The sequence below is a fragment of the Primulina huaijiensis genome, chromosome 16 (assembly GCF_012295235.1).
Source record: "Primulina huaijiensis isolate GDHJ02 chromosome 16, ASM1229523v2, whole genome shotgun sequence".
Lineage (NCBI taxonomy): Eukaryota > Viridiplantae > Streptophyta > Magnoliopsida > Lamiales > Gesneriaceae > Primulina > Primulina huaijiensis.
This window is the reverse complement of record NC_133321.1, coordinates 19,403,515-19,417,225: the sequence shown is the minus strand read 5'-3', so window position 1 is coordinate 19,417,225 and position 13,711 is coordinate 19,403,515. Positions and strand designations below refer to the sequence as shown.

The following is a 13,711-nucleotide window of genomic DNA, read 5'->3' as shown; positions in this document are numbered from 1 at the left end:
TACATATTTTTACGAGTTGTCCAGATTGGCTGTTCGAAAAAAGAACGATGAAACGAAAAATCATTTTCCAATTAAAGCGTTGTTCTGAATAAATCTTGTCAGCTACCGGTTTTCCATAATAATACAGGAAAATTACTGCCCGAACAAAAAGCTTCATCAGTTCAAAGAGTACAAGTAACATGATTTTTTCGTCTCGTAAGGGTTTTTACACACACTAAAGACTAATTTTCTTCCTTGCAGAAAGTTCATATATCTTCTTCGTCTTCTTGAGTGTCATCTGCAGCTAGAAGATGATTCAGAGACACTTTTGATTTCTTTGTTTCCGGCTGGTTCTCTCTTATTTCCCCTAGACCTTTTCTCTTGGACGTTTCGCCATTTTCATCTTCGGCAATTCTATCTCTGTCTAGAGCATCATCAACAGTATATGTGGTCTCCTCGTGTGCGGATTCTTGTTCACCCTTTTCCCTCTTCTCACCACTAACTCCAACGATTTTACAAGATCCATTTTTCCATTCGACCAAAAAATTCCTCACCTCTTCACTACTTGCAAGATCCTCAGCAGTTTTTCCAGACTTGTTCTTTGCATCCAGATTTGCACCTTTCTTCACTAAATACTTGACGAGTTCGAGGTGAGAGCCTTGAGCAGCATAATGAAGAGCAGTCATGCCCTTACGATTATAAGATTTGATTGAGATGCCGGATGCATGAAGAATCTTGATAACCTCAAGATGACCCTTTTGAGCAGCAAAATGAATGGCACCCATGTCATCCATGGCAGCAGCACCGATATCAGCCTTGTTCTTGCATAGATAATTTACAACTTCGGCATGGCCAGACCATGCTGCTAGATGTAATCTATGGTTCAGTATCACTTAAGTATTACATACACATATTACAGGATGAGAAAACAGGACGTGGAAATATAAGAAAATGTTCATACTAACAGTAATTTCAATGGTGGTATACACTGTACTCTAAGAAGCTCAATTGTGAAACGCTTTCGTTCCTTTATTCTTATTTTCATGTCACGAAGCTTCAATCCACCAACAGCATAAAATGCTCCTAGCTAAATCTTTGTGGGAAGTATTCAATTTGTCATGGTAAAGAATAACGGGACAAAAAGTACATTCAATCATCTTTCACCCAAAGTTTCGGCTGACAGAATATAAGTTAATGACTCTACAATAGCTGTATCAAACTTTTTTACTTTTTAACTTCACCTGCAAAATTCTACATGAACAAGATGCACCAGACTCACGAAAAAGGTCTGAAAAGTAACAGTGAGAACGACAATCCGAAAAATAGAGCAATAAAAGCTTATTTATGCAATCCAAAATCACCTCCTGACGATATGTGTCCGTCATAATTCAAATATCTTTAAAGTGATTTCACAAATACACCATTTGATAGAAAGGCCTCTAAGATAATACATGCCGCTTGCAAGTAATTACAATTTCGAATTGGAACACTTAGTGGATGGATAATCGAACATTATTTTGGTAGAGTTAAAATTTTCTAATCCATAAAGATCTGAAAACTAATTCATTGCCCGAGACCTAATCAAAAAGCACCAGAAAACTCACAAAAATATTTTTTGTTGTAACGTTTATATTGTCGACAAAAATCCCTCACATAGCGATAGTTCAATTGCTCTTAATTCAAAACCTCCGAACCCCACGAAAATCGACTTCGCATCACCCCACTTATTACACCCCCATGACATCGATTTATTAAAAAAAATGAAAACAAAACAATATCTCCAATTACGAACTGAACAAACCCAAAAGAAAACAGAAACGACTGCACATCATGCTTGCTAAACATAGAGCTGAAGAAGATAAAGCAAGAAAAAGGTAAATCAAAATAGAGAAGGATACGGGGTGCGAGAGTGCCTGTCACGTGAGTTAACGGCGAGAGGATCGGCGCTGCATACTTCTTGCACAGCCTTCATGTCTCCAGATCGAGCCGCCTGGTGCAATTTTTCGTCCTTGAAACTTGCACCAGCCGCAGTAGGCTTCTTGCCCATTTCTCCAAATAATGGCTTCTGTATTTGTTTTCAGATCGGAGGAATTTACAGAATATATGTATAAGAAAGCTCACTACTAGATGCTCCCCAAGCATTTCTCTTGCTATATATCGAGTTTCCTAGTAAAAAAAAAAAGGTTGTTTCCTTATTATTAATAAAGTATCCGACTTTTAATTTAATAAGTGTCATTTCTTATGACAAACCCACCCCTAAATTATGTCTTTGTCGTCCCTGATTTTAGTTTTAAATGGATAAGAACTTAATTTTCATTGACAATAGCTTTATATAGAGATATAAAATAATAATTGCATTTTATCTCAGCTCTATCATATCTTATTCGACACTTTTGTTTTCAAAATTCATTATTTTCTTAAATCAATTTTTTGTATTTCCAAAACATTTTCTTAAATCAACTTCACTAGACAATGGTAGTCAAAATGCGACACCCATCAGTAGATCCACCGTCCACACGTCCAACAGATCATTTCAAGAAAATGGCATTTATACAATTGGCAGATCTCCATTGTAACATCCTCGAATAATACATCACATCGCCTTTATTACAATATATAAAGGGCTTCTGAGCTGAACATACCAAACACCTCTATCTCTTAAACTCAAGTGGAATTATGAGGGGAATCTTCGACCATAATGCAACATATTCAACTTGCATCTTTCACAACATTGAACACACGGAAAAACTCAACGTTTGCGACATATCTAATAACCTAGCTAGTTTACTAAAGTTTCGTTCTCCCGAGAACCTGTATGAAAGTTCGGAAGATCGGGACTCGTGGAAAATCTAAGCCACCTCTTCTTCTCACACTGCTTAAGACAGGGGTACAGTATTAGCCCGAGCATGACAGCAACGAGGCTAACAATCATGACTTTAAGAGAAGAAAAGGCCAAAACCACACCGATTAATATGGTTGGAGGAATGCACAACAAGATAGCACCAACTGTCCCTACTGGTATCTTGTAAGGCCGAGGTGCAGTAGGGGCGATCATTCTAAGTCGTATGAACGCTATAAATTCCAGCATCATTCCAAAGCAGTACATGAAATTTTCCGCCGCTACAATTTCTTGAAAGCTCAGCCAAGAAAGCAGAAGCACACCAGAAGCAGAAAACAAGATCCCAACTAGAGGAGTTCCATATCGAGACCTCTTAGCAAAGAATTCAGGAAGCATCCCTCTTTCTGCCATGCCAAGAAGCTGAAATGAATCACTGCTCATTTCCGCCACAAACATCCCCATATTCGACATAGCGGCAGCTCCCTGAATCCACCATCTCAGCCACACTCCACCTATAACTTTTGCCACATCAGAGAAGTAACCATCCGTCCATAATTCACGCTGCAGAGGGATAGCTCCTGTCCCGGTTAGTAGAGGAAAGAAATATCCAAGAACAACAAGAATTAATGCATAGAAGAGGGCGGTTGGAAGAGTTTTTCGGGGGTTTTCTACTTCTCCTGCCAGTGTGCTTATCGAGTCCCAATAATTCAGATTCCAGAAGAGCGTGTTGAGATACAAATTCCAGTCCACGTTATGTATGTCTGCAACTAGCCATCTTTTAGGCTGCAATTTCGGGATAGAAATGAATCCCATGACCACAAAAGGAAGAATCGAGAAGATTCCAAGAAGCACAGCAACCCATCCAACAATAACTAAGCCTCGATAATTCATGTACGTCAGGACAACTGTTAAGGCCAGCACGGCTAAAACCCTTGGCAGACCACCACCTAATGCAGGAATCCCCGATTTTAAATAATCAAGAAACAATACTGGGTAAAGGGCATTATCAATTACCCCACTTAGCCATTTCATCCACCCTTGTTGAAAACCCCAGAATGGTCCCAAAGCTGACGAAACCCAAACTACGTAGCCACCATTTTCCGGAAACATAGTGCCCATTTCGGCAGTTATCAAGGCTTCAGGAACACTCCATATGAGAGGGAATATCAAGAAACCAGCAAGAGCAAGAAGAGGACCAGCTGCATTAACACTATCCTCAATACCGAATGGCCCACCCGATACCTCGTAGAATATGAGGAAAACAAGTGGTAAGACCGAGACCTTCCTGCCATGATTTGCTCTAGGAGAATGAATTGTGTTAATTACTACGTATTCTGCACCATTATAATCCCCCATTGCAATAGACGTTTGCCTACTGCCTGCTTCCCTCAACTTCTGCATTCATTTTCCGATCATAAAAAAAGGGAAATGAAGTTGCATCTCGTTTGGGCATAAATATAATGGAAACATAAAAGTAAAAAAATCTATAGAAATAATTAAAAGAAAAAACAGCTAGGCCTAATATTGCAAGAAAGCGATCAAAAGGCAGTAGATAGCATAACCATTGGAAGGGCATCAAGCACTAAGGCTCATAGTTACAGTGGAGTATAGATGCAAAGCAAAAATTTAAGCAAGCACTTTATCATAGTGAGGCGTCCTAATTGATGCTATAGTAGAATCTACACACGTAAAAAAACCCTTGACATATACACACCAAAGTTGGTGTTTCATATCGTATTTCCTATTCTTGGATCCTATTCCTGGAGTCAAGAAACACTTCAAATATGCCTTGAGCCTTTAAAGCACACCAAGGTTGGTCTTTCATGATCAAGGCGTGTGGCTTGCCTAGGCTTCATTGTGTAAAACAGCAGAAATTGGGCCTTGTTAAGCCTTGAAATCAAGTGTATGTCTCGTGGATTAATAATATGGTATATAACATGTCATGAAATCAAATGAACATTTCAATATAGAGAACTATAATAACATAATAAATAATCTGACTGAAAATTTGTGGTTGTAACCTTATCTAGAAAAATACAATCTTGATCAACATTAAAGCGATCGAAACAAAATACCAGCCAAACATCACAACAGTAAATCAAACTCAAAATCAACAACCAAACAGCAATTTTCTTGAAAATTGAGTCAAGTTTATTTTTCCCGGCCAAGAAGCACTCGGGCTTAAAATTGCGAAGCTGCTGGAAATACATTCAAGCAAAATGAAAAGCCACCTTTAGCGCGTTGACGGATTCACAACATTTAAAAACTAAAACCAGTTGATGAGAACTCACACGGGAACCAGACACAGTCGAACCAAACAACTAAAATATTTGAATTCGGGTGAAATTTTTTGATGAGTGCAGATTTTTATCGTCAACGGAGTCGTCCCTCCATCGCAACACGTGGTGGTGCGGGCACATAACCAAAAAACGCAGAAACTGAGATGGGTCAGTCCACAAACCCCCTCGAATACATAAATCAATCCATTAACCGACAAGAATTACCAAATAATTCAGATCTAAACCAGAAAATAAGGTAAAGGAACTATTAGAGACCATGAAACACAAGAAAGCTTATTCGGAGAAACCCATGCGCTGTGCTGCGCCGTGCCGTGCCGTGCCGTGCCGTGCCATAGTAGAATCGAAGGATTTAGAATTTCTGATACGGCAACAGCAACCCACTGGATTTAACATCAATAAATTAGCTGCATGTTAACTTGTCAGTGGCAGGACGTGTGAGTGAGCACCCCACGCCCTGATTCCAATTCAAAGACCAAAGGAAACTTTAGCCAAAAACAAAGTAAACTGGCCTGCCAACATTATGGGCTAAGCCCACTTAATTGAAACCTTTGATCCAGTAACGTAGATGGCTTGTTAAACTCCGCCTAAGCATATACTACACTGGACTTGTGATTTTAGCAGGTTATTGCATCAGTTCGAGAGCAGAATAAAATATAATTTTCACAAGTTTTGTCGTCATAAAAAAAATATTTTTATTCTTCCCAATTATTTCAAGAAAAATGAAACAAGCCTTATATTTGATGAAAATGATGATTACCCTTTGCCTATTGACTAAACATATTGGGCCTACTCGTGATAACTAAAGATTTGTTCTGTGCATGTGTGTATTACATGTAGGAGGCATAATGATAAAGATACTATTTTTTTTAAAAAAATGAACATATCCACAAGTTGGTATAGTGAAAGCTTCTAATAATGATGAAGAAAGGGACAAAAAATGGGAACACTATTTTCAACCCTTTGTAAATAAGCTAGGCAAGCTAAGCAATTCATATTTCATGCCATTGAGTATCTACATTTGCAGGGGTCGATTTCAAAAAACAAAATTTAATTTAATTTTTTTTTTTAAAAAAATTAATTTGTGTTTGAAAAAGTTTATAGAGTAATTTAAAAACTATAAAATAGTAAAAAGCTTACTATTTTGCGTGATTTCTGTGTTCCATACTTTGAAATACCATAGGAGTGGTGAGGAATAATTTTCGTTTGGACGTTCTTGAAACCTCAAATCTCTCCCTTGACTTGTGATTTAACTTGTTTGCTAACACAAATTTCAACTTTTGAAATCATTCCTTCAAATTTAATCGACAAGTAAAGGCACCAAATTCAGTACCCAAACCAGCTCAATATCCTATCTTCAGTTAATCCAACCAATAAATAAAAAAGTCATAAAATTTAAACCCAAATAAATATGTTAATCTTTCTATTATTATTAATTGGAGTAATAAACCCAAATTAAATATCAGTTTGGAGCATGCTGCCCCACTGACAGATTTGAATCTTCGGTGTAATGTTCCTATGGGCTGCTACCATATATCCCTTGCATCGAAATTAGACATATTTACACCGTATAATATAATATAATATAATAAAACAAAAAAATAAATAAAAAAATTAGGCAATCAAAAACTTGAAAAGAACATAGTAAATCTTGGGACATGATGTAAAGAAAACAGTCAAAGATTTCTGGATAAACGATACAATTAAGTTAAAAATATATTTATTTACCTGGTCCGGGTCCTCGCCATTAATCTGCGAGCTCTGAGTTTTTGGGTCGTGGTTTTGTAGGGCAGCACCAGTCGCTTGATTGTCTACCGATGTATCTGCATGTATTTCAGAATCGCCTGAATTACTGCTTCTTCTCTCTTCTGATAAGGGAACCATCGAAGAAAATACTGATTTTAAGGAGAGGAGAAAAAATAATGGGTTGGTTTCATTACATATATAGCATAGTACGTATATCTGATGATATTACATTGTATATATAAGAATAAGATTTTGAGAGCGAAAGAAAGGTACAAGATAAGTGAAGGGGTCGTAGGTGAGCATGGTTAGAATAATTGAGTTCATGGTGTAATTAAGTACTTTGGTTTTTATGAGAAAATTATATTTAATATATTATATTATATTATAATTCTATTTTTTTTACTTATAAATATCATGTCATATTATAAATGAATAAATAAAGCTATTGCCATAATATGTATAATTATCGATGTTGACTTAATGACCTAGAATAGAAAGATATAATTTTGTAAGAGTGAGAGTTGTCCTCACTTCTCACGTCATGTTAGGCCGAAGTTGAGACAATATCATGAGTTAATTTCGTGATAAATATATTTAATTTCATCTAATTAATTAAAAATATTACATTTAATGTTAATATAGTAAAATTTATGTGTCAATCTTGGGGTTATGTACACACCGTATCAAACTAATTGTTTATGTTTTATTAAAAAAATAATTGTTAATGTTGGTTTGGTTAAGGAATTTTTACTATTTATTATATATAAATAAATACGATAAAAGATGTAAAAAGAATAATTGGTATTCAAAACAATCTTTGGTAAAACCCGTGTGTTAAATTTATGAAAGATGGGATCGAAATATGATGAATTTTTTTACGAATATGACAAAACACGTGTTTCAATTACTTAAATACAAAAGATTAAATTTTTTAACTTTTAAAAAATATTGAATAGAAGATAAAATAATTTTTTAAAATCAATAAAAGGTTTCCAAACTGATCATGGTTACAAATAATTAAATTCAATTATTTGGGTTTAGAACCATTTAATATTTCGTTAATGATTTATAATTTATATGACGTTATAAAATAAATATGAGATGAATTTCGAGACTCGATAACAAACTCATCCCATTAAAAAAAAAAACCATTCAACATTGTTTGCAACTCTCTCATGAGAATACGATGACTCATACTGCTAGATACATACGTAATACGTGTCTGTTTATTAGTTTTTATATATTTGTGAATAAAAATATACGAAGTAGAAAGTTATTTATTATAATATTTTAAATTTAAGTTGGTCTCTTGTGAGACGGTCTCACGAATCTTTATCTGTGAGACTGGTCAACCCTACCGATATTCACAAATAAAAAGTAATACTCTTAACATAAAAAGTAATACTTTTTCATGGATGATCCAAATAAGAGATCCGTCTCACAAAATACGACCCGTAAGACCGTTTCACCAAAGTTTTCGTCTTTAAATTTTAATATATAGATAACTGACTATTAGAATTTTTTGTGGCTTTCCGGCTAGCTAGTTATATAATTTTGGAATGTAATATATTTATCACCTTTGGATATTAATTTGGAGCCTTAATTTGTGGTTAAATAGCCTTTCACATTTCTTTTAAGTTTGTATATTCATGCGATCTGTACGAGATCATTATAATATTTACGTCCTTCTATCACCTTAACATCAAATAAACTAAACTAAATTAGTAACACAAATACTGATATTAAATCGTCTCACGTATCAATTTTATGAGACAAATCTTTAACTTGACTCGATCTATGAAAAAATATTATTTTTTATGTTAAAAATATTATTTTTCGCTGCATAAATATATCAAGTCGTCGTGTAGAATAAACATGAGTTTAGAAAAGGGGTTTGAGTAAATTAACATCAAACGTGAAAAGTGTGTGAGGAGATTGTGACCTTCGAAAATAATAATAAGTTGGTGACCGACATTTGTCAAATTTATTTATATTCACTAAACAAATGATTATTAAATAAGAAAATATAGAAATTATAACAAAACACCGCCTTATTGCGTGGTAGGATATTATAAACTTAACAGGCATGTATATTTTTTCTACAAAACCGCTAAACTTATTAGGCATGCAATTTTTTTTATTAAACAAAAAATTTATATATTATAATTTTATGAAAATTTGTGATTTTTTGATATATAATGCCAAACTCGTCACACCTATTTGATATAATTTTTTGTATCCACCAACATTCAATCAACCTAACCAAAAAGAACTTCACAGTTGTCTAATACCTTGTATTAAGTTGAGAATAATATAATTAAACTAATGTGATTTATTTTATTACATCCTAAAATATGAAGTTTAATCAATGAGAATAATATTCAGACGGAACCACTCACAGCGACCAATAGGAGACATTAATGATTCAACACACAGCGTGCTTGATTGTCATTTTCGTGTCATTTCATGAACTTTTTGCCACACTTGATTTATAGAGTTAGTGGAATTCTGATTACACTTTACTAATTAGATAAATAGAACCAATTTCTAAAGTTGAAGATAACATAGCACGCGTGAGTTGAATAAATATAAAAAACGAATCAAATGATAATTATCTAGTTTTATTTTCTCAAGTAAATGCCTGGTTCAAACATATTTGACAACAGTTTGTGGGATATTTTTCACATTTTCTTGGTCAAAACACAATTTATAGTATCTTTTTTTTTTTTTTTTTTCAAGAAATAGAAAATTGAATTGGAACTAAATTGTGAAATGAGTTTAGGAAAACGAAAACATATTCCCAAAATCCAACCAAACATAAAAATTTATCTGCCCCATCTGGTGCTGCCTACTCTACAAGAACAGGAATTTATGCACAGAATCAGGGATCTGTCATCATGTTACAAGACGTTCAATAAAACCGAGGGAACTAATCTAGATTTTTTGATCTGACACACAGAATTTTCTTGAAATTCATTCAAATAAACAGTTGGACATAATGCCAAAGAACAAGTTCTCATCTCCTGGTCCCTAGTTTGATCTAGCAGCAGCAGCATAGATTAGTAAGCAAAACTGCTATCCTCACAGGACCATCAATCTTTGCATCGCTTTTCATTCTATCGAAAACCATAAACGCTACAATCATCAATTATTACACAAACGCCATTGATATACACTGACAATCTACTCCTTTTATCTTGAAAACTCCACAAAATTTATGATGTACTGAAATTCTTGCCTGGCCCTTGAGTTAAAAACCAGTTCGATTCAATCCTACCCTTTGGCAACTGTTTTTTCAGGACCACGTGCATTAATTTGGTGAGGACCGTTTCAACCACTTAAGGATAATTGATCATCGAAAGTGACAATACTTTTTCTTGAAAAATCATTATCATCGAACAAAAGGGTACCTAGAGATGTAGTACTCTCTTACACGAGAAGTACCGTCTCTGGACAAAATGCCTTCAAGATCTCCGATTATTCTGGCCAGCCATATCTCTAAATTTCTCTGGATTTCTTTGAAGTTGTTTCTGATAGAGCCCATGGCTCGCATCGTGGTTAGTTTAGCCTGGCCTTCGAATTCCTCTCCATGGTATGATTTTCCAGCTTCAGTTTGTAAAGCCATCAGTTTCTGATTTGTTTCAGAAGCGCGTTGCTGTAGTCGAAATGCTTCAAGTAAAAACTCTGTTTGTCTCTGTGTACGGAAGTCTGAACTGATGGTGGGCTCGCAGGGATCACTAGCTTGCTGTAAAATTAAGGCCTCATATGAAAAAATAACCTTGATCAAGGAACCAATTTATATTAAAACGCACAAGTTAAATGAGGGACAAACTTAGAACTACGAAATCCCAGTTTATTTGGTTCACTATTTGATAAATGCCACGTATATATGCGTGTTAGAAATTACCATTTTCGTGCACAGATCATCAATTTTTCCTGCCAATGCTTGATACCTCTTGGCCTGTTTTCTCATTTGAGATGGCACCTTTGATAGATCTGTCTTGCCAATTCTTTCCAAATTTAGCAGTTCTTGCTCAAGTAATTTCAGTTTAGAGGAAACTCCAGTAGAGTCCGCATCAACCTTCCAAGGAGAGTCTCTTCTGAACCAAAAGATGACGTGGCTTTCACATTTGTTACATGCTTATAGCATCAGATTTTCCAAAAATGTCATAAATAGTGAAAGTTTTACCTAGCCACAAAATGCTTCATATTGTACTGTGATTCAAGGGATTCATATTGCATATTCTGCATACGTAACATCCAGAAATCAGCGTACTTAACCAAAATTTTTTGACATAAAACATAAATATCAACAAGAACTCACTTTGAATTTCCACAAACCAGTTTCTTGATAAAAGATGGAGCCGTGAGTGGGGATAATCACAAAAGGCAAGCAACATGCAAGAATATTCAATCATTTTAGATTGATGAAGCCATTTACTATCAATCAAGAGGTAATCTGGATACATGTTTAACAGTTCAAACGAAGACCAATTAGACATGCCAAAAATCATCTTGTCCAGGGACGAAATGCATCGAAAAAATCCAGAGGCAAGATGTAATCACGAGAAATTTTTTTTTTTTGAAGAGTACTCACACATTTTCATGATAAGGAAAGTTGGAAAAACTGCAAATGCGCATGTACAAAAAAACCCCATTTAAAATATAATATGAAAAAGGCATCTATCAATGGAAAATCTGAGATAATTTGAATTATAAAAGCCTAATCACGGAAATCTTCCATATCACCATATGACAGCAAAGTTTCAAGTAAATAATCAACTGCTCTCATTGCAACGGAATTGGTTTCCAGTAGTGAGAGGCAACAATGCATGAGAAGTTAGTGGACAGAAGATAAGGTGTCAGGCTCCACAAAAGCAGACGTATGGTTGGAGTGAAAATGCAAGAAGAATTCCATTAATGACTCTGTATACGAAAAATAGGTGGTCCAAACGATTGAACGACTAAAAGAAAAAAGAAATAGAAAAGCAAACTCTTGATCATCATACTTAGATAAAGTGAGTCAAGACAAAGATTTCACAACTCGAGGACAAGAGGCCGGACAAAGAGGGTAAAACTTTGCGCAATCTAAACAAACATGAGTAAATACTAGAGTACATGATCCGCAAACAATTGCACTTTGAACTTGCCAGACAATTACGCCAACTGGTCCAAAATACAATCTTGTTTTTTTCAAGAATCAAGCTTTCCCATCAAGCACCAGTTCAGGTTCAGATGCCTATAATTTTGCGCACAATATAATGATGAGGAGTTCAAAAACAATTTTTAAGTCGACTCCTATTAAAACTGTAATGACTCAAAATCTTTTAAGATAAATGTACCGTTCATAATTTTTAAAGCAGCCAGAGAACCACAAAATAATGAGAAGTGGATAAAAAGAAGTAGAAAAAGCTTCTAACTTTGTGCATCAGCCTAATCACGTTCCCCAGAGACCTCAAAAGGAGAACCCAAAGGGAAAATTGTTCTATTAACAAGGAAGTCAAATTCCTCGAAATTTCAAGTCTTGTAGACAGAAATTTCGGTTCCCTATGACCAAATAATCAATGTTTCTACTTCAAAGTTAATTTCCATATCATAATCTCGAAAGGAACAAACTAATACTTCTTAGCCACAACTCAACCACGACACAAAAGAAACCACAGAAAGAAATTACATTTATCTTACCTGCCAGGGACTTGCTTTTTCAGACCAGATTTTTGAAGCTGCAGAATTCAAGAAATCTGAAGTAAACCCTCTCGTACTCTGCCCATAAACAGTTCCCGTTTCATCCAACCCAGCTCCCAGAAAACACTCTTCTACTCCCAACTCAACCCCTTCTGACACCCCATCTTTCCCATACCTCACCTCCATGTCACTATAGCAATCTCCACTACTACCCTCTACCTCAAAGTTACTTCTGCTCACAAAATCCAGCATTTCATCTCTCTCACCGACTTCCCTTTTCAAATCTTGAACGTTACCCTCCAATTCAGCCCTCACACTTTCAAACTCTTCAATTTTACCCTTCAAGAATGCTATTTCTTCACTGCCCTCATCGATCTGCTGCAACAGTCTCTTCTCTTCCTGCTGCCATGCGTGTCTGTGGCTGGCAAAGATTTCGACAACTCTTGCATTTGCCTTTGAGTCCTCTTTCCTTCTCGAGAGAAGTTGCCTCAGCTGCTCTTCAGCTTGCATGAGCTCAAAGGTGAGAGCTTTATTATTTTCTTGGAGTGTAGAGAGCAAAGAGATGGAGTTTTTAGGCAAGGACCCGAGAAAAATTGCGAAACTGAGGCCTAAATATGAGGACAACAACTTCTCATAACGCTGATGATCACTGAGTGGCTGTTCTTGGTTGTGATTTTGGTGTTCATGGTTTTCTCGGTGGTGGTATTGGGCAGCCATTATTCCCTGGCTTCGCTAAGGATTTTTGGGGGCAACTTTTTGTGTTATTTTTGGGGTTTTGGTCTTTTAGGTGTCTTTTGTGTTGTGGACTTTAAGGTGCGATGCCCCTTTTGTTTTCTTCATCCACTTTCTACGAGAGGTGGACTGTTCACGTTCCAACAAGATTTTTCTCGTTTCTTGCACTTGATTCAACTGGACATACGATTTATTAAAAAATATTAAAATATAAATATTATTATGTTTTAAATTTTATTTGATTATCGTCGCCCCATCTCACTTTCTCAATATAAAACTTGGGTTTATTGATACTTTTAATCAATTTTTTACTATATATATATATATAGTGAATAAATCAGACTTAAACTGATTATTATTTTTTTCAAAATTATACTTAAGTTCACGGATTTTCGAGGCAGAGACCGGGATCGATTCAACTCATTTGATTAGT

The 13,711-nt window shown here is 35.4% G+C and overlaps 3 protein-coding genes across 7 annotated transcripts; all 3 read right to left on the bottom strand.

The window, feature by feature from the left end:
- Positions 1-48: 48 nt before the first annotated feature.
- On the bottom strand, positions 49-2,115 carry LOC140960785 (uncharacterized). Its single transcript, XM_073419059.1, has 2 exons — positions 1,878-2,115; positions 49-855 (listed from the first exon to the last, which is right to left on the bottom strand). The coding sequence occupies exons 1-2, from the start codon at positions 2,024-2,026 to the stop codon at positions 246-248; spliced, it is 759 nt and encodes a 252-aa protein (XP_073275160.1). The 5' UTR covers positions 2,027-2,115; the 3' UTR covers positions 49-245.
- Positions 2,116-2,483: 368 nt separating this feature from the next.
- Positions 2,484-7,077, bottom strand: LOC140960782 (probable polyamine transporter At1g31830). Of its 4 annotated transcripts, none has more exons than XM_073419052.1 (2): positions 6,844-7,077; positions 2,484-4,213 (listed from the first exon to the last, which is right to left on the bottom strand). In XM_073419052.1, the coding sequence occupies exons 1-2, from the start codon at positions 6,997-6,999 to the stop codon at positions 2,759-2,761; spliced, it is 1,611 nt and encodes a 536-aa protein (XP_073275153.1). In that variant the 5' UTR covers positions 7,000-7,077; the 3' UTR covers positions 2,484-2,758. The 4 variants fall into 4 exon arrangements, with proteins under 4 accessions (XP_073275153.1, XP_073275154.1, XP_073275155.1 ...); XM_073419053.1 differs by lacking the exon at positions 6,844-7,077 and adding an exon at positions 5,323-5,426; XM_073419054.1 differs by lacking the exon at positions 6,844-7,077 and adding an exon at positions 5,374-5,424.
- Positions 7,078-9,822: 2,745 nt separating this feature from the next.
- LOC140960784 (uncharacterized) lies at positions 9,823-13,390 on the bottom strand. 2 transcript variants are annotated; one of them, XM_073419057.1, is made up of 4 exons: positions 12,547-13,390; positions 11,051-11,106; positions 10,769-10,958; positions 9,823-10,606 (listed from the first exon to the last, which is right to left on the bottom strand). In XM_073419057.1, exons 1-4 carry the CDS (start codon positions 13,261-13,263, stop codon positions 10,253-10,255), a joined length of 1,317 nt encoding a protein of 438 aa, XP_073275158.1. In that variant the 5' UTR covers positions 13,264-13,390; the 3' UTR covers positions 9,823-10,252. The 2 variants fall into 2 exon arrangements, with proteins under 2 accessions (XP_073275158.1, XP_073275157.1); XM_073419056.1 differs by having other exon boundaries at positions 10,769-10,961; positions 12,547-13,383.
- Between the last annotated feature and the right edge of the window lie 321 nt (positions 13,391-13,711).

Coding starts and splice junctions, on each gene's coding strand:
- LOC140960782 (XM_073419052.1), bottom strand. CDS start 6,999: ATGGTTCCCTTATCAGAAGAGAGAAGAAGCAGTAATTCAGGCGATTCT. Junction 4,214..6,843: donor ATGGCGAGGACCCGGACCAG/GTAAATAAATAT, acceptor AAATGAATGCAG/AAGTTGAGGGAAGCAGGCAG.
- LOC140960784 (XM_073419056.1), bottom strand. CDS start 13,263: ATGGCTGCCCAATACCACCACCGAGAAAACCATGAACACCAAAATCAC. Junction 11,107..12,546: donor AAAAAGCAAGTCCCTGGCAG/GTAAGATAAATG, acceptor TTACGTATGCAG/AATATGCAATATGAATCCCT. Junction 10,962..11,050: donor ATGAAGCATTTTGTGGCTAG/GTAAAACTTTCA, acceptor CTTTTGGTTCAG/AAGAGACTCTCCTTGGAAGG.
- LOC140960785 (XM_073419059.1), bottom strand. CDS start 2,026: ATGGGCAAGAAGCCTACTGCGGCTGGTGCAAGTTTCAAGGACGAAAAA. Junction 856..1,877: donor GACAGGCACTCTCGCACCCC/GTATCCTTCTCT, acceptor ACTGAACCATAG/ATTACATCTAGCAGCATGGT.